Genomic DNA, 26,017 nt, shown 5'->3' with positions numbered 1-26,017 from the left:
AATTAAGTTATAAACAAGTAAAAAATATGAAGTTTAATAATTTTTATTGCATGTGAAAGTCATATTTTTAATTCAGTTCAGTTAAATAAGTGAAATTAGAATCATCAATTTATTAATGAAGTACAAACTTTGAAGAACTTGATTAAACAAAATACACATTAGCAAAAGAAGAAAGGGAAAGTACTAGAGACAATGTAAGAAGAGCACCAAAAGAGTGGAAGAGAACTTTTATCTAAAAGAGAAGGAAATTTTGAAGAAAGTTAGAATCACACTTATAAGAGAGTTCAATTGGGTAATTTGTATTAATTTTATGTGAAAACTTTCATTTTTGCAATCATTTCATTTTATGAAGAGTTTGAATATTACGATTTATGTAAACTCATGTTATCAGCTGTATATTTGTTTATGTTCCATGAATTTCTTTTTATGTATTTGTTTTGATACGATTGTTGATATGTTTAAGTGTGGGTTACATGTGTTGTTTCTCTTTGTTTTATTTTTGCGTGCTACATGTTTGGCAAAATGCTTGAGCGACTTCATCTTTTTTGTTCTGGTATTTATCTGGAATTTCATGTCAGTTACCTCTCAATCTGCAAGTCAATATTAGATTTTAGGGGAATGCTTATAACATTCGTGTTGTAGATTTCATATAGACTAGAATCAGGATCAAATTATAAATTATAATAGATTGTTGGTTGCAAACCTAGAACATATAGAGTGCCTCTGAGTGAGATTTGTTGAGTCTATTATGGAGTCTCCCATTAGCCACAAATATTAAGATATCTGATTCCTGGTGTGAGAAGATATCATATCGATTAAATCTATGATTGAGTTATAATACATAATTGGACATAAAACTTATTTTACATATCAGTTTTATAAAGTTGAATTAAGTCTGAATCCATTCTTTCAAAGATCTCTGACGTATTATCTTCTATAATAGTGAATTTTAATCAATAGAAGATAGTATATTAAAAACACTGATAAAGTGTGTTGTCAGTACTGTTTTCAGTAATCGAAACCCGCTCTTCATTTCACTCAGTTACATTGAAGATAATCATTATCTACCCATAGAACTTGCACATCTACATGTTTTCTTTTGTTTTTCCATGCAAGCGGGTGTGAGAATTCTTTTCTCTGATTTGAACAGGCCCTATCTTTTATGTGAGTGACTTTGTAAACCAATACTAAATCCAATCAAAGTGTAGAATCAATAGGGAGAGGTGTTGACTGTAATGTGGATTTTGACAACTTTTTTCCCTTGATTTCATGATGCTTCCTTACTCTGTAGTGTGTCCTCCTGAATGAAGAAACTGAGTGCCTTAGCTTGTGCAAGTCGCGTCTCAGTGAAAGTTAGTGGACATAAAAGGCAACAGAGCTTGTGTTTTCTGTGGCCACCATAGTTTTTGGGATGTTATTGCTTTCCTTTTAGCATAGAGAATTTGGCTTAACACAGGGTTCCCTTGAGTAATACTATGATAACAACATATATAGTACAAATAAATTGGACATTGGTGCAGGCCTATAGACTCCTGAATTGATTTTCTATTAGAAAAAGTTGATGATAATTGTAAGACAAAAATTGCAAATGGTAATTTGCCAGAAAAACGAGACATGTGAAGAAAATTGGTAGATCTAACAATCAAATTTGTTTACAAATGAAGTCTCGTTTTACCTGAGAGATAACAACTTCCATTTTCAACATTTCTAGTAGAAAATCACTACTGAGTCTATAGAACCTGTGATTATACATTAAATTACAGAAAAAAATTAAATGGTAAATCTAATTAAGAATTTTGTCTTTAGATGAAGTCTTTTTTAGGAACAGATGAAAGACCTTCCCTTCTCAACGTTTCTAATAGAAAATCAGCCAAAGTGTCTATAGGTCCTGGCAAGCACCAATGCACACAATCATTAGTTAAGTTCTGGTGTGGCGAGTGGCCATAGTTATTGGGGTGACCATCTGGCCTCAGTAACATAGCCTGTGTGGTGTCAAGTAACATGAATTTCAAACCTCTCTTCACACCTTTTTTCTCAGCACGTTTGAACTCCTGCACCTGTATTGTGTGTAACTCAAGATTGTAACCCTCCAACCTTGTTTCACTACTCTTAAATGGCGTAGTTCTTATGCAATTCCCACCTTTATCCCACACCCCATTCTCAAAATGAGATGGTGCATACGTTCTAAGAATCGTTACAACCTTGGAGTTTCCTAAATTGATGATGGCTTTATATGCAGTCCTAAAAGCCTTCCTATACCCACTGTGCCATGTCAAATGAGTCACATTTTCCCTGGGACAATATTGACATCCAACAATTTTTTTCTTCTCATAGAACACTATTGGCCTCAAGAACCACTGTCCTCCATTGATAATCACGTAGTCAAACTCTTTAATCTCTGCCGTCCATTTCTCATCAAACTCGTCCAGATAAATGTTGATGAGATCACCCTTTGAATCAACATTTTCAGCCCTAACTAGATAGGGTGACCAGAATGTAGCCATTGTGAAGTTGTAGTTTGAGTACTGCCATCTTTTGAAGGAAAAGTCATCTGTGTATGATACATCTATGGGCCACTCTGCCTGAAAAGTGCACAAGATTAAGATTAACCTAATTCTTTTTTTTTTTTTTTTATTTCTGTATATCTTAATGTTATGCAGACATAGAAGTTTATTTTATGAATCCTGATGAGAAAAACTAGAAAAAAGAGTAAAGTAAGACTTAAAAAAATTAGTTGTACAGAAATAAATCACATACAAAAATAGAGTTTCACATTTAAGTTAAACTAAAAGCTTATTATATTTATGTAAGAAGGGGAAATGTTATAGAAAATAAAGAATCGAGAGTATGCTTGATTCAAATATATATATATATATATATATATATATATATATATATATATATATATGCATGGATGATTCTTTTGATAGATGTTTTTGGGATTTTTATAAAAAACGAATTATAATGGAAGATTCTTTTAATAGATGTTTTTGGGATTGTTATAAAAAATAAATTACAATGTAAAGCTAAGTCTTCAATGGAATTATTATTATCATAATGTTTTTTTCGGCATCATTTAACGAGAGATATATTGCTATCATTTTATATATATATATATATATATATATATATATATATTATTTTAATTATGTATGGGTAGGATAATTCAGTTGTCCTTATTCAATATATTTGCTTTTTACTGATTAAAAAAATGTAAGGAGAAATAAATTTCAGTTCTTTTCGCAGTAGCTCTAATTTCCAAATTTCAAACTATCTAAGTATTGAAAGCTAAAAAAGTTAAATTATATATATATATATATATATATATATATATATATATATATATAATATTTGAATGTAATTGTTTGTATATATTTTTTAATACAATACAATGTTGCCATAATTGCAATTTTGGTTTTCTAAATATCCCAACACTGAACTGTTTCAATTATGATATACAAATGACTTTAGGTTTTTAAGGTTATAAGGGTGCCGATTAGATGTTCACATACTCATGAGGTTTTGGTTCTCCACATTACATAATCAATGTATTATAATGGAATATTACTAAAATGACACTCAGATCCAATTAAGATATAATTGGAATATAAAGAATTAACATCATACATCGGCTTATTCATAGAACCAAATTGATAAATTGGACTAAGTAACTAAATTGTATAATTACTACATGTTAGAGGAAAAAAAAAAACATGCCGCTAAGCCTAAATGCATATTGTTAACATATTTATTAACTGGTTGCTAAAACTAATCCTTTAACCAGAAAACAGAACGGTTCTAAACTTACATTTGATTGGATTTTAACTTTATTATAAATATTTTAAAAATAAATGAAATATAATGTGTAGCCATTAATAATAAAACTTCCTTTTGCGGCAGTTTTTTTATTCACATTATTTTAATATGATATATGTGTATCAACATTTTTATTGCCTCAAAATAACAGTTTTAAAAATATACGCTTTTGTATAAAGATATTAGAAATTATTAAAATAATAGTTTTTAATTGGAAAAGTTATGTAATTCTTTTTAATAAAGAAAATCTTTAATTATTTACTTTATTAAATAAACAATGTTTTTTATTTATTAAAGGTAAAATTGTGTAATTAAAAAATGATATAAAAAGCAATCACAAAAAGTATAGCATCTTTTTATAATGGTATAAACTGCTTATTTTAGTAAATAAAAAACTATTTGCATTTACTAGAAGATAAAATCATCTAATTAAACACCAAAAATAGTTACCAAAAGTACATAATATTGATAAACACAACCAACTTTATTGATTTTAGAACACTACTAACAACAAAGTAGTTGTCTTAAAAGATTCAAAATACTCTTATTATATAATTATAACATAATAAACATTAATAAGAAAAAGTTAATTTTATGACTGTATGCATTTTTTTCCATAGCTTTAATAAAAAAATTTAATAATGTTTCTAGTCACTTTTGTTTCTATTATATTTAACTAGTTGAAATACAAGGTATACATGGTAATAGTTTTAATGTTTTGAAATTATGATACTATATTTATTTAATATTATTTTTAAATTATATAATTATTATTGTTATTTTATTAATACCTGTTACATATTCAACCATTATATATCTTAAATAGTTCAATAGTTGTAATTTACAAATAATACCTTTTAAAATTTAATTTAAGAATGATAACTTTTATTAGAATTCAATTTTAAAAAAAAATATTTCTAATAATGTTACATGTGTCTATTTTTAAATATATAAATATTATATTAGTTGTATATATTAATTATTCATATCTATAGATTTGTTTTAAGCTAAAAATATAACATGTTGATAACTATACGACTAATCATCTAACTAAATTTAGTGACCACACAAAAATGTATGATTTAATAACAAGTAACAACGAAGCAGATAAAAACAAATTTCATACATGCAACACTATTTTCTATATTTTTAGATAATATTATATTAACAAGTTGAAGTTCAAATTTATTAAAATACTATAAAAAAATATAGACACTTCTCACTTTCTTTGCCCCTAGTCAAATATTCAACAACCATTGAACTCATTGGTTGTCATGCACCTTTCCTTAATAATTAAATTAATGCCATTAAAAAAATTTAACTAGTATCAACTATTTTTTTTTAATTTTTCACTTGCCGGCTAAAGCCTGTGCGTAAACCATTAACTAAAAAAAAAAAAAGTATAAAAGTTAATTATATATGAAAATTCTTCATTAGGTTATATGCAAGTATTTATATTATGAGTGAAGAAAAACATAAGTTGACATGTTCAGATGCATTACTATATATAAACATAAACAAAAGAGAAAGAAAAAAAGACAAGTAGAATTGACATCGAAAATGAAGGAGCAAAATTAAGATAAGATAATTATGGTAATAATAACTGAGGAACCATGATTTTAGAAGCTGAAGATTGAGAAAAGATAGAAGAAAAAGAAGAAGAAGAAGAAGAGAGAGACTAACCCTAGATAGAAGACAAATCATGGACTGCATGTGATTTCTGCCAATGGAGTCTCCAACAAAAGCCATTGATTTTCCTCTCATAATTTCAAGAAACTGAAAAGGGTTGAAAATGGGAAGTTCACACTCATTTGGCTTCCATCTCCACTTCATGAACTCAGAATCTGGTCTTCCATACTTCATGCAATTCTGGTGTTCATGAATTTCCCAACATGTTGTGTTTGTGTAGTATGGTGCTTCAGGATTTGGCACCCATTCCCCACTGAAAATCTCACACTTCTCCAAAGCTTTTGATGCCCTTTTTTCTGCCTCATCCCTCAACCTATCTCTCAAATTCTTCAAACTTTCTGTCTCATTCCTAAAACATGTCTGGTTTTTCAAACTTTCTGTCTCATTCTGCAGACTCTGTGTCTCATTATTCTTCAAACCATAATCATTAGATAGCCCCGTGAATTCGTTGATCTTCCATAATGAATCGTAACTAAGCAAAGAATAAGAGATTGTGGTGAGAAGGAATACGAACAAGGATGAGAATACTAGTATTGTGACTTTTTGTGACATTGTTTGTTTTTGTTTTGATCCAATGTTCCCTTTGAGAAGAGGAAAATGGAGAAGAAACTTCATTTTGAAAGAGAGAGAGAGAAGGGATTGAGGAGATGAACCAAAAATTGAGGTTTTCTCAATCCAAAAGAAGATCACACTAAATTTATCGTTTTTGTTGATTGACACTCTTTGATTTTAAAACCTACATTAAATTTAAATATTGTGTCTTAATATTTTATCTCTCGTAATTAACTTTTGCTCATGTTCATGAAATTATTTTTATCACCATACACAATTAATTATTTTTTGTATTGCGTGTACAACATAAACAGCAGAGTCGTCAAATAATATTAATTTCAAAATGGTTTACAAATGGAATTAATTCTTTCAAATGTTTAGTTAGCCCATTGGTTTTGTAGAGTTGGGTAATACCACATATAGGAAAGGAATGAAAACTTTATCCAATATAACACTCATAATATAGATGTGCTTTTTATTTTTTAAGAAATAAAGAAATTACTTTTTGAGTTTTCAAACTTTAATAGTTTTTTAAATTCCCTTATTTTCCTCATTCAATTAAAGTAAAATGGATTGTTTATACTTTTTTTTTTTAAAGACAAGGTGTCATAATCTTTGAAGAGAAACAAATCAGTGGATTCGAGAATTTTCACTTTTGGTAAGATTTTTGAAAATTTAATTCACTTTTGGAATTATTTTTGAAATATAAATTATTTCTTTTAATATTCTTACTATAGGTAGGTTTTGTGATTTACAAATCTTCATAGAAAATTGTTTTTGTTGGATATTCTTAACATAATCTCCCCTCTCAACCGTGTTTTTCTTTCTATAGTTACAAGGCTCAAATTTGAAATCTTGTTTAAGAAAATTAAGTACAGTATTATTCATATTAATAACTTCTTGGCATTTATTTAGTTTGATGATATTTACAGAAAAAGTTATTTAGTAATATTTTAGTTTGATAAGATAAAAGAGAAAATCATTAAAAATATATCATTGTACATTTATAAGTATTATAACAAGTGTAATATGTTTAGTACACACTTGGTTGGTTACACAACATTTTTATTGTTTGCATGATTTTGTCATTAATATAATTAATTAAATAGAAAATCATTAATCACACACAAGGGAAAATAATAAAAGAGCATCAAGCAATAATTCTTCAAAATATTTTTTCATTAACAATTTAATATATGTTAATGCAATAAATATAAGTGAACAATTGCCCATTTGAATCAATATTTCTATTAAGTATTTGATTTCTAAAATTTTCCTACATTCACTTTTGCTTCTCTTATCATTTTTCTAATGTCGTTTTATTACTTTCATTTCATTATTTCTTTTTACATGAGAAAATATATTCATATACTTAAGTAAGTTTTCCGTTTTCTATGTTTTCTTCCATTTCTTTATTACATAAAAAAGATTACATCATATATTGAGATAATTTAAGGAATGTGTGATCCTTATAACAACATGATGTTATGAATTTTTTCGATGAAATCACATTTTCTTTAATTTATTTTTGTATATTCAATATGTTAGGATTTTATTATCTTTAATGGACTAAACCTGTTTCGTAGTATTAAATTCATAATTTTTCATTAGTAGTCTAAATTTATTAACGAATCACTTATACTTGTATAACTATAAATAATTAATGTTATTAGATCATGACAAAGGAATTGACAATCTTAACGTAAAGAAGGATAAGTTTTTTTTGTCAATGTTATCATTCAATGAGTTATATATTTTATGAAATTTTTTCTACAATTTGAGGAACTCATATTTGATAAAATGAATATATTTGCACTAAATAGTGTACTAAGTTTATTGGCGTAATTGTTTAATGTAATGTTATATCTAACCGTTGTCATAAGTAGTATTAAACGTAAGATCCTTCAATGATGTACTTTATTTTGTTACCTTTGATAATTCTTCAAGGAATTTATAGGTTTGATGACAAAAGAGACTCGGTGATGGAGAAATTCAAACAATTTTGTGCTTGAGTTAGGTGTGGAGAGATAAAAATAATGAAGATATAAGTCTAGTGTGACTCTATCTAATATTTGTACAAGTTTAGATGAAGACATAACTAGTCATTGAATTATGTCAAGATATTTGTTTGACCAAAAGTCTTCTGCGTATAGAGTTTTATCACTACTTGCATCTTATCTTTGTCATGCTTGATCATACTTCATGATATTTACTTAAGCTACAAATGTGCCTGAATAAGCTTTATCTTATACTTAATTCACAATACATAGAGATATTGATGTACCAAAAAATGTTTGGTTTTTTATTATTGTAACATGCATCTTGTAATAGAAAAACTTGTTTAGCCTTAACAAAACTAATAAGATTCCACCTTGTGATTAAGGAGTTGGATAGATCAAACATGTTGGAAAGAACAAAACCCATGTAGCTCTTACTTAAATTTTAAATCCATTAGATCAAAACAATTGAAATGATGTTAAGATGAATTTTCTTCGATTGATTTGTTGTTTACAAGGTTATTATTCAAGAGAAATATTAAAAAAAATCAAATCCATGAAAGAAATTGAGCTAAATTCATGATTTTTCAAGAAAATGTTTCGGCCATGTAAGAAAACATTATGAAACTAGAACACACCAAGTTCTTGGAATCTCTTTACTAAGAATGAAATCAATCAAGTGTGAAGGTTTAATTATAGGAACAAACAAAGGCATAAAAAATATGGAAGAGAAGGAAGTAATAAAATGTGTCCCTTTCAAAATTGAAAGATAAGTACAAGAAGGAAAATCACCACTTAAATTTGAAAAACTCAAGATATGATTCTAGAAAGGAGGAACTAACCTCTTGAACTCACAAACAAAGAGACAAATTCACAACAATCTTCAATTCAATTTGAAATTTATGTTACAAACGTAATTTGAAGGTTTATATAGGCAAGCTAAGAAAATGGAAGGTTTAAGACTTTCATGGTTGGTGTTTCTAATTTCCAAATGAGGTCCTTACATGAAATATGAAGAGTATGCCTTGTTTGGATGGTACACATGTCTATCCAATTGAGGTCTTGATTTTCAAGAATTGTCTTTATGCCCAAACTTAATGTCTTGATTTTTTTTTTCTAAAGAAAGAAAATAATATCTTATATTTTAATGTACAAGAAAATTACAAGACATATATTAAGAGAATTTTTTTTCATGTCTTATGCATTCTTCTTGTAATTCTCTCTTCGTATCATAGGTTCTTCTTGAATTGGGATCACATCATCTTCTTCCTTTTGAATAGAATTTTTTCTGGAACTTAAAGGACCTACATCATAAAAGGACAAGTCATTGATATTTTAACTATAACTTTTGTTTAACATAATTTTATTTCAACTACATCATAAAAGGATAAGTCATTGACATTTTAACTAACTTTTATTTAACATACTTTTATTTTAACTACATCATGAAAGGATAAGTCAATGGCATTTTAAAAACTTAGTATTTACATACTTGTTTTCCTTTTTTTTATTTATTTCTAAATCAAATACAAACTGTAACACCCTCGGATCCTCTTGGGCTTACCAGGCATCCCACCTGCCACCCTCAAACCGGTTGTGTTAGGTCTGCAGCCCAATACACCCCAACCCATCACCCTTCTCCGTCCATTCATACTGGGTGGGTTGTTGCCAGTGGGAATCGAACCCCCAACCTGACCTTTAACACCTCTGGGTCACCAGCAGATGCTACCAGTTGTGCTGATGTAACACCCCAGATGGATATTACTAGATAAAACTGATTTTTCACAAAATATACTTTAAGAAAATCAGACATTTCAATAAATTCCCAAGCGCAGGAAATTTCAAACTTGTCTCGCTATAATCCATTTGTACTGTCTCATCTTTATTACAAGTTCATAATGGATAAAACATCATAATGTCTATTACAAAAGGTAGGAAAGCATAGCATAAAGAAAATCCCCCATCGGTAGCCCCGCTCTGTTACTAAGCATCAGCATGATCACCTGAATTCACGTCTGCTCCCACGTAACAAGTCACGTGATCATCGCCAAACACAAACACACAAACAAGCAAGGGTGAGCTGAGAAAGAAAAATTATACAAATAATAAGATAGTAAGAATTGACCCTCACCCAATCTAACTTAGTCAATTTTAGTTTATCGACCTTTTTATAACATTATACCCCAATCTCATAACCTATATAAGAAAGATCCATGCACAACCTTGGTCCTTAGGGATTATCATGCTCCCACGAACCTACCCGCTCGTGGTCCAACTCTACGGACCTCCCCGCCCGTAGTCCAACTCTACGAACCTGCTCGCTCGTAGTCCAACATGCGTGAACACCTACTATGAACCTCCCCGCTCATAGTAGCCTCAAGTGTGAGCACGGAACATACGAACCTCCCCGCTCGTATCCCCACACAAGAGTACAACAGATACGGACCTACCCGCCCGCATCAATCACGCATCTCCAATCTCCGTTACGAACCTCCCCGCTCGTAACTAATCCAGCATATCCCTGACCAAGCCATCAAGCTATCCATGCGAATCCATCTGTAATGGACCCCTACCCTTACACTATCGTCTGGTGCTGCCTAAGTGCCGCCAGACCAAAATTGGGCTACAAACCGCTTAACCCATAATACCATAATCACCTTATATTATTATATTATCTTAAAATAATATAATAATTCAAAATTGTATATTATATTATCTTTAATATAATAATCCAAGAATATGTAAACTACCAAAAATTTACTGAGAGTCCATATAAATTATTATCTAATCTATCATCAATATAATTCTACTAATAGAAATAGAATTAAAAACTATACTCCAATTTCTCTTCTTTTTTTTTTAATCTTTCATATTTGCATAAAAAAGAATATAGTTTGACCTTTTATAATTTATATGTCCAAAATAAATATACTATGATTTTAACATGAAAGAATTTCAAACTTTTCTACAGTATTTATTAAATTTAATAATATGAATTCTATTGTGAATAGTAACCCGTAAACTCATCAATAAAGCACCCATGAGATTTAAGCTAATAAACCAAAATAATATTATTTAATCTATTATGTATCACTTTAGCATAAAGAGAAGAAAAATTACTACAGAATCAACCTAATAAAATGCGCTCCCTTTTTTTTTTATAAATATATCTATATTCTCTCTACAATTCTTCCCATTATAAAATATCAATCATTATAAACTCTAGGCTTTATAATAAACCACACACACCAACAAATTTTATTAACCCAGTTTTCCAAAATCTGTCATGCGAATATAGATGTAAACATACTAAAATTAATCACATCCACAATATTGTATACACACCAACTCTACTGTTGTGAAATAAGCATCATTCAAATAACAAAAGTGTTGCCTAATACATAAACTACACCCCTCAACATTTACTATTCATATCACCACAATTTCACATCACTCATCACATTGACAAGTAATAATATAAAAGAAAATAAAGATCCAGGGGTTGCCAATGAACACAAAACTACTGTAAATCCCAATTGCTTATTTCCTAAAAATTAATACTTAAAAACTTGACCGTAACTATAATATCCAAATTAATAAAATACTATTTGAATACTTTAACATCATTCATGAAATAATCTGCAATTGTCCGAAACAATTTTCAACTTTATCCATATAATATAGAAGTAATATGATCAAATCGTCAACCAATGTTAATCATACTCAATAAAACCTCATCGTTATAAAATCACGAAAAAAAATAGCAACTCACAGTGCTAAGAGCCTTGCTCCGATAAATATTCACAGAAGGAAAAATCACAACCCACCAAGTGGCCAAAATCATTTTAACTAACAAAGTAAAATACAATTTCCTAATTTAATCCAATAAAACATACCAAAGAATTTTCCAGAATCAAAATCTGGATTTCTCCCTTTACATCAAAAAGTTAATCAAAAAGTGCATTTCACAATTTCACCATTGATTCATCCATAAAACTTAGATATCATATTATAGTCATCAAATAAAGACACTTCATCATTCTATAATTCAAATTACAAATATTGTTCTACCCACAAACAAATGGTAATAAGAAGAAAAAAAAGATTAGCTCCCCTTACCTGGTGTTTTAGCTTCAACAATTCCAAATGAATTCTTTCTTGTTTCCCAAAGCTCCCCTCCTTGCCTCCACTCTAATTCCCTCTCTGGATTGCAATTTCTCAGAACTCCCTAGCCACACAATATGACTCTTTGTTTTCTCACTCACTCCTCCCCCTCTCACCAATTCACCCCAAAATAAATAAAAAAATTATAAAAATAAAATTAATTTAAATTTAAAGTTTAATAGCCATTATTACACCTAAACTGCTACCTTTTTGATTTCCACTTGGCAAAATAGTAAAACATAAGGATAATATATTCGCTCTAGCCGAGATTCGAACCCATATCCTTCCTACTCATCAAACACATGCACACCAACAAACTATCACATGATTCCTGTTAACTCATACATTCGTATGAACCTAATTCATGCTTTCACGTTCACGATATAATTGAAAAATAAAACAAAATTAAATAAATCTACTAATGACATACTCAGGACTTGAACCCAAGTCCACTCAACATAATCAAGTTCTCTAAACCACTTAGGTTAACATTGTTTCTTGTCTAGGATTTATCAAAGAACTCTCTTATGGTAGTCTCAACCCCTCATTTCTTATACTCTATTAATTATTAATTTTTTATGAATTTCCTGGATCTCACACAAACCAATGCATTTTCAAGGTTATGAAATAATTTTAAAATCTTTTAAATTTCCTAAATTTTTGTTATTTTTACTTAACAATTTTTCATTTGAATTACAATGGTCAAAGTCTATATACAAGCAAACTTTACAAAAATCAAAATATGCAATTTTCCCATAAAGTTTAATACTCATGGTAGAATGTCCATATAATTTTTTTATAGTAATGTATAGAAGTTTTTGTAATATTTCTTTAAGCATCTTCACTAGTGCAAAATTAGTCTTTCATGTTAGACATAAATTTGAAAAAAAAAACATTGTAAAACATACATAGTATTATTTTTGTAAATAATTGAAACTTGTTTACATTAAATTGTTTAGGGGTTTGACATAAAACCATTTATATTAGGGCTCCCAACTAATTATTCCTTGTGATTTCTCCTCCTTCTCATTATATTTCTTCAACATTAATGACTAATTGGGTGTTTGTGCATGTTTTAGATGTCATTTTTGTAGTCTAAATCAGTTATTATAGGTGTTTCTTAGTAGGTATTTTTTATCTCCAATATACTATTGAAATTGAAACTATGATTGTTTTTGGATATCTCAATCACAACAATGTATGAATGTCTCCATTGATTTTGTTTTTCTAATTCGATGTTGTTGTCGTTGTTTTACTATTTACCATTTTGATTTTTGTATTCACTCTTTGTATCCTATATTTGTTGTATCATTTTATTATATTTTTGTGTTTTTACTATTTCTTCGTTTTTGTGAAAATCCTTAAAAATAGCTAAAAATTAATTTTTGACCAAAGTTTTTTTGTAGTAACTTCTTTTTTCTAATGTATATTTGATAGTAGATTTCTTACCAGGGGTGTAAAAGTGGGTTGTGGCTTATGGGCTACCCCACCAAAACGGAGGGTTGGAATTTTCAACTTGCTAGCTTGTGTTGGCCCAACTCGTCTAATCTGCCAAATTAGCATACCAAAGGTGGGCAAGCACACCCTAACCCACTGGCCTTTTTTTTAAATAAAAACTAGGGTTAAATATATTTTTGGTCCCTTAACTTTTAGTGATATTTTGGAATTAGTCCCTCTTCGAAACTTTAGACCAATTTAGTCCCTTCACTACAAGAGAAATATTTTTTAACGGAGGTTATTTTTGGCATTTCCGGTGGTTTTAACCTCCACTAAAAGCGTTACCCGCGGTTTGGTTTTCCCCGAGAAAAGCCAACGTCGTTAACAAATTACCGGCAGTTTTCAGCAACCCCTGGTAAAGCAGTACTTACCGACGGTTCTGGAACCCCCGCTATTTACCGGCAGTTCTGGAACCCCGCTATTTACCGGCGGTTTTGGAACCCCCGTTAATTACCGGCGGTTCTGGAACCCCAGCTACTTACCAGCAGTTCTGGAACCCCCGCTACTTACCGACGGTTTTGAAACCTCCGCTACTTTCTAGAAGTTTTTCAAACCTCTGTTAGTTTTCAATTTCAATCAATTTCACCGTTTTTAAATCCCTAGTGGGGTTTGTTTCACTCCTACAATGCAATTCATTATTTATAGATGACTTTTGCTTGGTGTTTTAAATCCCTTTAATTTTATTTATTGCACTTTTTTAATCCACAATTCCTGAAACATATCAAATAATAAACAAAAATTCTAAAATTTTGATATTTGTTTATAACTAGATATAATATATAAAAACAAGAAAGTTTGTTTGTTCAAGGTAAACAATAAAATTTAGATGTTCAAACTAGTAGAATATTGCAATATCTTTGTTTCTTCATAAAATTAAAATAGTAAAAGTCTAATATAGCATTCTTCGACTATCAGTCTTGATCTTGATCTGAATCATTTGTTTCTTCATTAGGAATACTCCCTTGATCAGACACCTAACATAAAAAAAACATAATTAGTAACATTCATTACAATATAAAAAATATATTAATATACTAAAGATTTAAATATTATCGGTGATGAGGGAGTGAAATATGCTATTGATGAAGAGGTGGTTGTACTATAGCGATCTTTTAAGAACAAATCCTACTGCTTTGTAATATTATTCGTTTGAGTTTTTGTGTTTATATGTGTGAAAGGGACAAAAGTTGTGATTCTTAATTATTTGGGAACTATGTTATGATGTTGGAAGAAGCTAAGAATAGAACAGGGAGTAAGATGCTTTGAATGTAACATCAAATTCCCATGCAATCCAACACGGTTTGTTCCGAACCTCTTTCTGACCTTGAGCCTTGTCTCAAGAACTATTATGAAAGGATTTGATTTAGTTAAGAGGAAACTAAAATAAACTAGAACGTGTAAACTTGTATTTACTCTACCTAAGAGTATGATAAAAACATGAGAAGTCTTGATTGGATAACAATATAAATGTTGATTTGTAAGTGCAATCTATTTAAATTCTTACTAATTATTTGGTACAGCTGTGATATTTGTAGAATAAATCTCAAATACTATCTCACCAGTTTATCAAGGTACTTCAATGCTTGCTCTTGTGTATATACCTTACATTTTCTACATTCCTGATCATGGGATAAAGCATAATTCACACTTAATTGATAACATAAATAACAATATAATTCACTAGTGCTAAAGCTAAAAATGAACTGAGAAGGATGTGTTGTATTGCACAAGTCTCTTAATTCTCCAAACTCTTATAATTTATAATGGTTATAAATTATAAGTAAATATCATAACATTTAACAAGTCTGAACAGTAATTACCTCAATAGAGGGCAACAATAGAAAACTATATTGAGGATCCCTTCCAATCATCTGTATAACTTCTTGATCACTCTCCATCCCCAAAGCCTTCATAACTACCATGAGAGGGACCTATAGAATAATTTTAATGTAGAGAAGATAATTTTAATGGAAAAAAGCGCTAAATGAAAGCAAATAAGTCATGTTTATAATGTAGGAAAAGTAAACATGTGTAGCGAATTGTTTCAATTGTAACCAGAATTTCTCATCTTCCATCACAATAATGGTTTTTGAGCTTATTTTTTGCGTGATGCTGGAAACAAATGATGTTATGCTGAAAGCCAAAATAAATAAATAAAAGTTAAGAAGAAATCATTAGCCCAAATGAGGCACTATCGTACCGAGAATCATTACTTACTTACTTTCCTTTTCTGTCAATGTATGTGATTACTCTATTTTTTGGCAAATGCTCTTGTATCAAAATTACTTGGAATTGATTGGTAAAATATAAAATATTATATTATATTCAAAAATGAAAATTAATTCATTCAATTTAGTCATTGTATCTAACTTGGAAAAGGGGAATATTACCTCCAAAATATCCTCCAGGATCAAGGGGGCACTCACCTAACGAAAGAAAAAAGTAAAACAGACAAGAGTTTTCATACAAAAGAAAAAACACAACGGGAAAATGAGAAAAAAGATATATATATATATATATATATATATATATATAATATCAAATACAAACCAACTTGAGTAAGTTCAACTTCGTCTCTCCCTGCAATAGACAGTTACAACTCCGCAACATGATAAGCATCTTCCCAATTTCAATGTTAAGCGATAAAAATAAAAAATCAAGTCAAAATTAATAATAAGATTCATTCAGCACATTCTTATAGTACTATTTACCCTTTCGTGTTGACTTGTGTCACCAACATTTCCACGTGTATACTCAACATCAACATATATACCTTTTTTATCAGACAACATTGAAGAAAATCATTATTCAACACAACAAATAAAATTGTCATATATACACTTAAAAACTTAATCAATCTCACGTTCAGTCACTTAAACGACATATATTTGGAGTAAGACGTTCTTCCCCTATCGATGGTTCCTTCACATTTAAAAACCTGCAGACGTGATCAAAAGCAGATCTAAGAAGAGGAGAATAATAAGATATCAAAATAAAGAATAAAATATGCTCTGTACCTCAGGTATATATGAGGATGCTTAGTAGCTACGATCAAATCATTATCGCGAACTATTCTTTGTATATTGATTTTCACAAAGGAATTAAATGAATCTAGGTGTGGCTTAGCCCATTCCATTTAGCAAATTTTAAACATATCAAGAAATTATATTACATATAAACACTAAACAATATATAAAAATGAGTTTATACTTAATTCAACCTCTTTGTATGGTGATGATTGCACATCATTTATATATGATAGTTTTACTTACTTTCTAATGGACATGGGATCTCTAACCCAATTCATTATTATTGAGTACACTACGAGGATTTCCACTCAACACAAGTCAGGAAACTGGTATAAAATGTATTGTTATACTATTTTCGTCACATTAAAGTAACTTTGACGTTATTTTAGACATGTATGTTCAATATTTTACGTTTATTCATCATTTCTGTTTATCTTAAATTAAACTACCACACATTGTCGAAATTGTTACGGTATTTAGAGAATCATTTCTTCCACCAACAATAGGACTTCTAGGATTTTTCACTGCAATATTAGTGAAGAATGTTGGTTGCTTTAGTTTAGCTAGCAGAATAGACTCACTTGATAAGAAAGATACAACATCTGACATAGTTAGTCTATCATCCCCTTGATCTTGCACACACAAAAGGCTGACATTAATGCATCTTAACACTTCATTATCAACACAAGACTATTGTACATACACTTGTTATAATATGGAGTATGAACCTTAATTGCTAAGTAGAAAGCAAGCCAAAAGCTATGAGTTTAACCATATCTAAGAACCTGGCAGGTAGAAATATAGATCATATGCATGCCTTAAAATGATGTGCAAAAAATCAAATGATGAGAAAAGCAAAACTATGATGCAAACTGTAGTATGAGCCAAGGAATACGTGTAAAAACATTATTACTTCCTAAATAACTTGGAATGAAAAAGATGAAAATCATGTAGTACTTAGCACTACTGTGGTGTACCCTGTAGTTCTAAATGTTGTTATTGAGCTCAACTAGTTTGAGATCATAGCCAAGGCAATACCACATGGTTCGTTCATTTCATCTCATGAAATTGCTTCTAAACTCCCAAACTCCTGAAACTAAAAAAACTTACGAAAAACAAGAGAGAAAAGAATGGAAGCTGAACAATTTCTATTTTAGTGAATTAGAAACCCTCAAGATTGAGACATTGGTACTCTAATTAATATACAAAGCACAATTATTGAGTTGTAAGCATAAGACGAACCCAACCGAACCTAGCCTACAACATAACGCAACACAACATGAGAAACATTGCACAAACCTAACAACGCATACGAGAAACAACTTTGAAGCAACACGAACCGAACAAATCTGAAGAAATCTCGATTAAATTAGACTGAACCTACAATCTCCAAAGCAACGCACAAAGCACAAAAAAAATGAACATGTAATCGCACAACACATAACAAATATGATGAAATGGGAAGTGAGAAATTAACATGAAAGTGAAAGAAAAATCGGAAGCCATTACTGATAATGTTAATTTTTACCATTATCCAAGTTATATTTCATTAGCAAAATCATCTCTTCCAAAGGTTTTAACCTACTTAATCCTCAATTTTACCTTACTTTTGTAAATAAATACATTTTGGGTTACATTGATCTAAATATACCACTAATCCCCATTTTTGTGTCCTTTTTGTACATTGGAAGCTTTGCTCCAAAAGTCCAGACAAATGAGTGACCCGAAATAGCAAGGAGAAGAGCAAAAATGTCAACAGGAAGCGCCCGACGACACAAAGCCAGCGCCAGGCGCAAGAGGCCACCACCGCTAGGCGCCAGACAAGCGCCAGCCAGGCGCCATTGCTGTTCATCGCCTGGCGGGACCTAGACACCGCTGGGCGGTAGATAGAAGCTTTGCCCACTGTTTGCTCGCTAGCGCTTGGCGGTGAGAGGCTTCCGCCAAGCGCCAGTTTTCGCTGATGTGGCAAGTTGGCTCTTTTTCTTCTGTTTTCACGAGGGGAAACGTATCTTTGGCATTTTGGAGGCACGAAGAACACATTTTGCAGAGCTTGGAGGAGTGCTAAGGCTTGTGGGAACAACTCCATCTTCCTCTTTGTATCTCTTTCTCTTCCATTTCTTCCATTTGTAAGCTTGAGCTCTCCATGACAATGGAGAGCTAAACCTATTTTTGTTGGGGTTAGATGTAGCCCTGAAACTCTTGTGTAAATGCAAATGTTTTGATTATATATATGACTTTTTCATTAATTGCTAGTCTTCTTGTTTCTTCACTTAATGCTTGCATCGATTTAGCCATCCATTGCATGATTTTTGGTTCATTGGGTGTGGAACTATCTTTTTAAACCTAGATTTGGAATAAGAAAACTCAATGGAGCTTGTACCTAGGAATGGGGCTTGACCCATTGGTTGTCTTAAACCTTAGTGCATAAAGCAAATTTGCTTATTAAGAGTTCAAGGAATTGACTTTTAATAAGGAAATTTACGCTCAATCCATTAAGGAATTAGGGTTTGAGTAAAATTGTGGGTTGGCATTAGCATATTAATGAAGAGGATGTCAAATTGTAGTTGCATGAGAGCATAGTTGGTGAATTCTAACCCCGACAATATCAAGTCATATCATTTCTAATCTTTTCCATTCACTAAGTGCCTTTAACTTCCAAAGTTAAATTTTAATTATTTATGCAAAATTTAATTTCATACATTGAAACTCAAAATATGGATTTATTCATTAGTTTAAATTAGTCACTAATTACGCAATTATTTAGTATACACAAGTCTCTTGGGAAACGATATCCCGATCTTACCGGTTACTACTTGCGCGACTTGGTACACTTGTCAAAGTCTTAACAAGTTTTTGGCGCCGTTGCCGGGGACCTGTGTCTAATACTAGACTTTTGTGTGATTTTTGACTTATTTAGACTTAATTCTTCTGTTCATATTTACTGTTTTTGTTTACTTATATACACATATTATTTGGGCTAACTTGTAGTTTGAGTTTGCTTTTGTTGTTGCTCTATAGTTTATGCAGGGTAGGATCCGTACAAGGAGGACTGCATCTTCAGAACCACTCTTTGTCGATCCTAAAATAGAGAAAACTGCCCACAGAAACAATAGTGCCTCAAGGAGAAGGCGAGCTCAAGCACAACAAGTCGCCCATCACTCTTCTGCTTCAGACACTCTTCCGTCTACTTCTCAGAATCTTGATTCTTTTCCAGAAGAACAAATGGCTGAAAATCTTAATGGGATGGTAGAGGTCGTGAAAGACACACTTTGGAAGATTATGCAACGTTCACAAACCATATTAACTTCAACAGTATTGCTAGGCCAATTGTCAATGCCACCAATATGAAGATGAAGCCAACTCTTATTCATCTGGTGCAGAGTAATCAGTTCAACAACCTGTCTCATGAGAATCCCTACACTCATCTGGCCACATTCTTAGAGATATGCAATACTGTGAAGATCCATCAAGTTCCTGATGAAGCCATACGCCTGAGTCTCTTCCCGTTCTCACTAGTAGGACCCGCAAAATCTTGGCTGAATTCTTTTCCTGAAAATAGCCTCACTAACTAGGATGACGTGGTTGCAAAGTTCTTGAGCAAATATTTTCCTCAGTCCAAGGTTAATAAGGGAAAACAGGAAATCTCGACACTTCAACAAGATATGGATGAGTCTTTAGGCCAAGCATGGGATAGATTCAAAGGACTGCTGAGGAAAACTCCCATTCATGGGTTTCATCAACCTACACAACTCACTCTTTTTTGGCAGGGCTTAAATCTCAGTCAAAGCTGATGTTAGATGCCTCTGCCGGTGGGAGTATCAAGTGGAAGACGCCAGAGGAAGTGTATGAGTTAATAGAGAATATGGCAGCTAATGATAATGAAGCTTATACTAAGAGAGCCATGGTATTCTAGAGCTTCAATCTCAAGATGCTCTATTGGCTCAGAACAAGATTATGACTCAACAATTGGAGACCCTCATGAAGAAACTGTCACAACTTCCTCAAGAGCTTCAAAATGCCTCTATAGCTCAACTCCAACAAGTGCAAAGTTGTGAGTTATGTGGAGGAAACCATACCAATGGGCAGTGTGCTATGCAAAGCACATCTCAGGAAGAGAAATTGGAAGCAGAGATGAAGTGGCGAAATCGATTGCTGAAATAAGGGAAAAACAGAAACGATTACTGAAATGGAGAGATGAAGCAGAGATGAAGAGAAAAAATTGGCCTCTGTTAGATCACGTGGTAGAATAGAATGTACTAAAAAGTTAGCAAAGAGGACCTGAAAGAGTGAAGAAATTTTTTGCGGTTCATTTAAAAAATCTCTCAGACTTCCTAGGGGTTTAAAAAACCTCTAGTGTGTATATAAATTACCAGAGGTTATAATAACCTCTCTTAATAAACCCCAACTAAAAATCGGAATTTTTGTAGTGCTCATCATTAATAAATGGGTGAATTTATTCCTTTTAACCAAATTTTATTAAGTTTATTTGACGTTTTAAACGCGTTTCTAAGTAAACATTGAAGCGAAAATGAGTCAAATGATGTAAACAACTCAAATACTATCATGAAATGCGTTTAAAACATTAAATAAACTTTAAAAAAATTGGTTTAAAAGGACTGAATACATGCATTTCCAAAGTTGAGGGACTTAGTTAGTCTAAAGTTTCGAGGAGGGACTATTTTCAATTTCCATCAAAAGTTAAGGGACCAAAAACATATTTAACCCTAAAAACTAAAATAAAATAATTAAAAAGACTACATTTTTTATATTATATTTTTGTAAATATGTAAATACGCAATACTGTTATAATTTAAATCATTAACACTTATAAATTAAGTTTCAATTATTAGCTCTAATAGAGCAATTTAACATGAAGATGTAATAATTATTTTACTTTATCTAATTAAAAGTATTAATTAATCGATTAAAAACTTAGAAAATATTTATATGATTAAATATACTTTAAATATTTATATAAAGTATATATACAAACAAATTTAAAAAGAAAATTAAATTAAATTAAAAAAAAGTGGCGAACCAAGCGTGAGGCAAGTCAAAACAGGTCGGGATGATCCATTTTTTCCACCCGTAGTCCTTACATTTTGATGGTGAAAATTTGAAACACTTATAACTTTTTTCTACAAACCTTAGATTAAACACATTTTAAATTAAAGTTACTCAAAACGAGGAGAGAAATTTGATGACCAATCTGAGACCCAAGAAATTATTATATCTCGAAAAAACAACAAATGAGGTTATATAGATATTTTAAGTAAAAGAAAAAATAGTTTATTAGTTACATAATTTAAAAGATTTATTTTTTTTTATTTAAAAGATTATGATAGTGTTAGAATCGTGCAATGGAATGTTTGCGTGTGAGCAAAATCCAAGAGGGGTGAATTAGTTTAATTAATAAAAATTGTGCTTTTAAAATTTTTCCCTTTTTAATATCAAAGTTCAATTAAAATCTTTTCCTTTATTTTAAAAATCACAATAAAGAGAGAGGGGAAGACACGATTGACACCGTGTATTTATACTAGATCAGATAAAAAGACCCTAAATCCAATTGTTAATCTCTAAAAAACAAGATTAACTGAATCAATAAAATAAACCACAAATACAATCACAAATAAGAAAGTTTAGGGTTTAGGCAACACCTCTCTTGAAGTCACAATGAAAGACACCTCTTTTGAAATCCACAAGGAATGACCACCTCCTTTGAGTCCGACAAAGGATGAAAACACCTCTCTTGAATCACACAAGAGATGATGAAACATCTTCCTTGAATCAATAATGAATGAATACCTCATTTAAATCACACAAATAATGAACAACTTCTCTTAGCAACAACAACAACCCTCAATCACACAAGAACCCTCACACAAATAAAGAGTTCTCAAATACTCAGACTTTTCTAACTTCTGTAATTTGTAAAGAGAACTTTCACCTTCATTTATAGGTTAAGAATATATTGCCATGTGTCGGGACGAGCGATAGACGGGTCCAAACATTGAACTTCTTTCCACCGCTTGATCATTTGTGCAACACCACTATCTATTTTGATTTCACTTGTGTCCTAGATAAGTTTATTGTTCACTACCCTCATGGGATGAAGGTAGTCAATATGAGTTATTATGAAATGGGGCCCAAAATGTATTCTCTGCGTTATTTTCTATAGAAGCTCATCAAAGCTGAAATTGTGGGAGATTGACATTGTCACAGTAGCGTCTGATCTAAAGTATACCCCATAACCATATAGGCTATCTATGATGTTTGCCCGTCTAAGAAGTCCTCCATAATATAACTTTGTTGGTGAACGCGAGATAAGGTTTGGGATTGTGGAAGAGGATGAGGGAGTTGGTTGTAGAAGACTAAGTATTTCGTCAACAGACCTTGTAAACGTAACAAACAATTCAATTATTGTGGTAATGGGTAGATGAGACTTACAATGAATCATTTCTGCAACGTCATCATTTGTTGAGATTTGAAGAGCATCATACATAATGGCTCCTTCTTCATTCAATGTGGGTCTTCTGAACTACATCTTATTTATGGATATGGTGGTTGGAACCTCTAGAGTGGAGCATACTTTCAGGCTCAGAATGTTGAATGTGCAATTTTCTAGTATGTGAAAGAGTTTTGGACTTTCACATTGGAACTTAACACCATCTTCGCATTGCATCATTTGGCCACTGGAAAACAAGGCTGCAATGTAGGAATTTGAATTGTTCCCTTAGGTGTTGATGCCAAAGTGTTCCATGTCAAAAAATTGGATGTGTTGATCTTTTGATAGTTGTTATAGTTGGTAGGTTTGTTATGCAATACCAAAGTACACTAAGTTGTTTATGGAGTTTCTGTATTTATAAGGGAAGTAGTTGTGGGTCTTGTTATGGATTCAATTAAGGTCTATATGACCCGGTATCCCAATAAAGGTGATATATCTTGTCATAGTGGCAGAGTGCATCTGAGCCCATTAATATTTAGTGTGAATCAGGTCATGCATTGTAAGACGACTTAACTTTAAAAATTGAAGTTAGTAACAAGCTTGCCACTCTATCCCAATAAAGTGCATACATCTTGTCATAGTGTCAGGTTGCATGTGATACCATTAATGATTACACAATGTAAGACCATGTGTTGAAGTATCCGTCAGCTTTTCAAGTGGTCAAATTATGTATCTTTATTGGCACACTATCTCAATAGCATTGACAAGTCTTGTCCTAATGACAAGGTGCCTTTGAGGGAATTTGTTTTTACATAGCATAATCCCATTTAATTCAACATATGTTAGCTTTTACAGTTGTGGAATTAAATATCTTCATTCGCATGTTATCCCAATTAAAGTATCAGTTAGCTTTTATAGGGGTCAAATAATAAATCAACTTTGGCACTTCCCAATAAATTTAAGAATCTTGTCATAATGAGAAGGTGCTTTTACAAGTATTTGAAATATGTGTCAGCTTTTACGGTGGTTAAATTTAATATCTTCCTTGGCACGCTGTCCAGTTGAAGTTAGTCAGTTTTATTTAAGGATGTGGTGGCTTATTTTGAAACTTGTGGAGTGTTGTACTACAATAAGTAAAAATGGTTTTTTGTGAGGAGTTCAATGCATATAATTCCTTTAATGATGCTACTGATTTCGAAAATGGAAGGTTCTCCTTATGTAGAATTCCACATGGGGTTACTCTTCACCATATGTGTATCATAATAAGAAGTCAGTTGATGGGACCATTTGAGCCCCAACTAAGTCATTTGTGGTATCATGCCCCTTCTGAATTTGTTGCGGAAGGCATTGACGAGATTTTTTTTTTTCATTTTAACAAATTTATTGAAATTTTTTTTAATTAATTTATTTTTTTCATCTCATTTTGTTTAATATTTCAAAAAAAATTAATTATACATTTTAAAAATATATTGTTAATCTAATACACATATAAATCTTTCTAAAATAATAATATTGATATTGATCTAGTTGATGCTAATCTTATATAATTTTAGTATTTATAAATTAGCTTGAATCCATGTCCTTTGTAATAATGAGTAAGAACCGTGAATAAATTTTAATTCAAATATCCTTATTTAAATATAACGAATTTTTTTAATCACAATTTTCCTATCATTTTTTATATAAATTTATTGAGACCCACCTCTTTCAATCATACTCATCTCTTTTTACTAATGTATTTTTAGCTTTTCAACTTGGTATTTATGCCTCGGTTGCACAACAAACAAAGCACATGAACATGTGGTAGTAATTTTGAAATTTTCGCAATCTTTGATGCCTCGGTTATCATAATAATCAAGACAAAAACCACTATTATGCTTCAGTTCACACTGACATGAGGCCTAATGCCTGCCAAAATTTTCAGCTTTCTCACTATTTTGAATTCTTCAATTTGAATGAAAACGGTTCTGCCTCGGTTGTCCAAGACCAAAGGCATAAACTTCTTATTTGCTTCGATTTTATTTGAACCTGAGGCAGATAAGAGGTTCAATGATAGAAAAATCATTTTTTTTTGCACTAAATGACCTTAGTTGTGTTTGAACCGAGGCGAAAAGGGGTTTTCTGCCTCGGTTGTGTTTGAACCGAGGTATAAAGGAGTTTTATGCCTCAATTTTTTTCAACCGAGACAAAAGGATTAGGTTAAATAAACCCCAGATCAAAAACAGACTCACTTCATCTTCTTTATTTCTCTATTGCACGAGGGGCCCTTCTTCTTCTCCATTTCTCTACACGCACGAGAGGCACTTCTCGACACCACCCATTTTCTCTTTTGTTTCGTCGTCGTGTCAACAGCTTCATCTCCTACCATTGTTGACCTTCGACCCCCATTTCGCGATGATGAGAACAGTTGTTGCGCCACCATGTTCGTTCACGCATTACTTGGTATTTTCATAGGGTTTGTACTAACTTTTTCCCTATAAACCCTTTCTAGGTTTTCCATTCCTCTGTCCCTCTCATTTTCATAGGCAACGACTTTTTCTTCTTCTTCTTCTTCTTCGTTTCTTCTCCATGATTGTGAACAATGGCGGCGTATGCGACAATGAAGCCCACCAAGTCAGGCTTAAAGGAATCCCAAGAACAGATCCACAAGATAAGGATAGCCCTTTCCTCTAAGCATGTCAAAAATATCAAGAAGGGTTTGATTTAATTTTTCTTATAATTTTTATTGCCTATTAGACCTCGATTATCCCATAATCGAGATAGTAAGTCTTAATTTTCTACCTCGGTTGGTTCCAGAACCGAGGAAGTAAGGGCTTAACATGTCTCAG

At 31.4% G+C, this 26,017-nt stretch overlaps 1 protein-coding gene across 1 annotated transcript; it reads right to left on the bottom strand.

Annotated features, from left to right (window-relative positions):
* Positions 1–1,617: 1,617 nt before the first annotated feature.
* Positions 1,618–6,215, bottom strand: LOC114181629 (protein trichome birefringence-like 19). The gene is made up of 2 exons (XM_028068134.1): positions 5,500–6,215; positions 1,618–2,582 (listed from the first exon to the last, which is right to left on the bottom strand). Exons 1-2 carry the CDS (start codon positions 6,118–6,120, stop codon positions 1,803–1,805), a joined length of 1,401 nt encoding a protein of 466 aa, XP_027923935.1. The 5' UTR covers positions 6,121–6,215; the 3' UTR covers positions 1,618–1,802.
* Between the last annotated feature and the right edge of the window lie 19,802 nt (positions 6,216–26,017).

Source organism: Vigna unguiculata, chromosome 4, assembly GCF_004118075.2.
Source record: "Vigna unguiculata cultivar IT97K-499-35 chromosome 4, ASM411807v1, whole genome shotgun sequence".
NCBI lineage: Eukaryota > Viridiplantae > Streptophyta > Magnoliopsida > Fabales > Fabaceae > Vigna > Vigna unguiculata.
Note: the sequence above shows the minus strand (reverse complement) of the source record. Positions and strands in the feature narration are given on the sequence as shown.

What these genes read in the sequence shown, in the direction of transcription:
- LOC114181629 (XM_028068134.1), bottom strand. Translation starts at nt 6,120, where the DNA reads ATGAAGTTTCTTCTCCATTTTCCTCTTCTCAAAGGGAACATTGGATCA. An exon ending in TGATTTGTCTTCTATCTAGG is followed by an intron (nt 2,583 to 5,499) that starts GTTAGTCTCTCT and finishes TGCACTTTTCAG; the next exon opens with GCAGAGTGGCCCATAGATGT.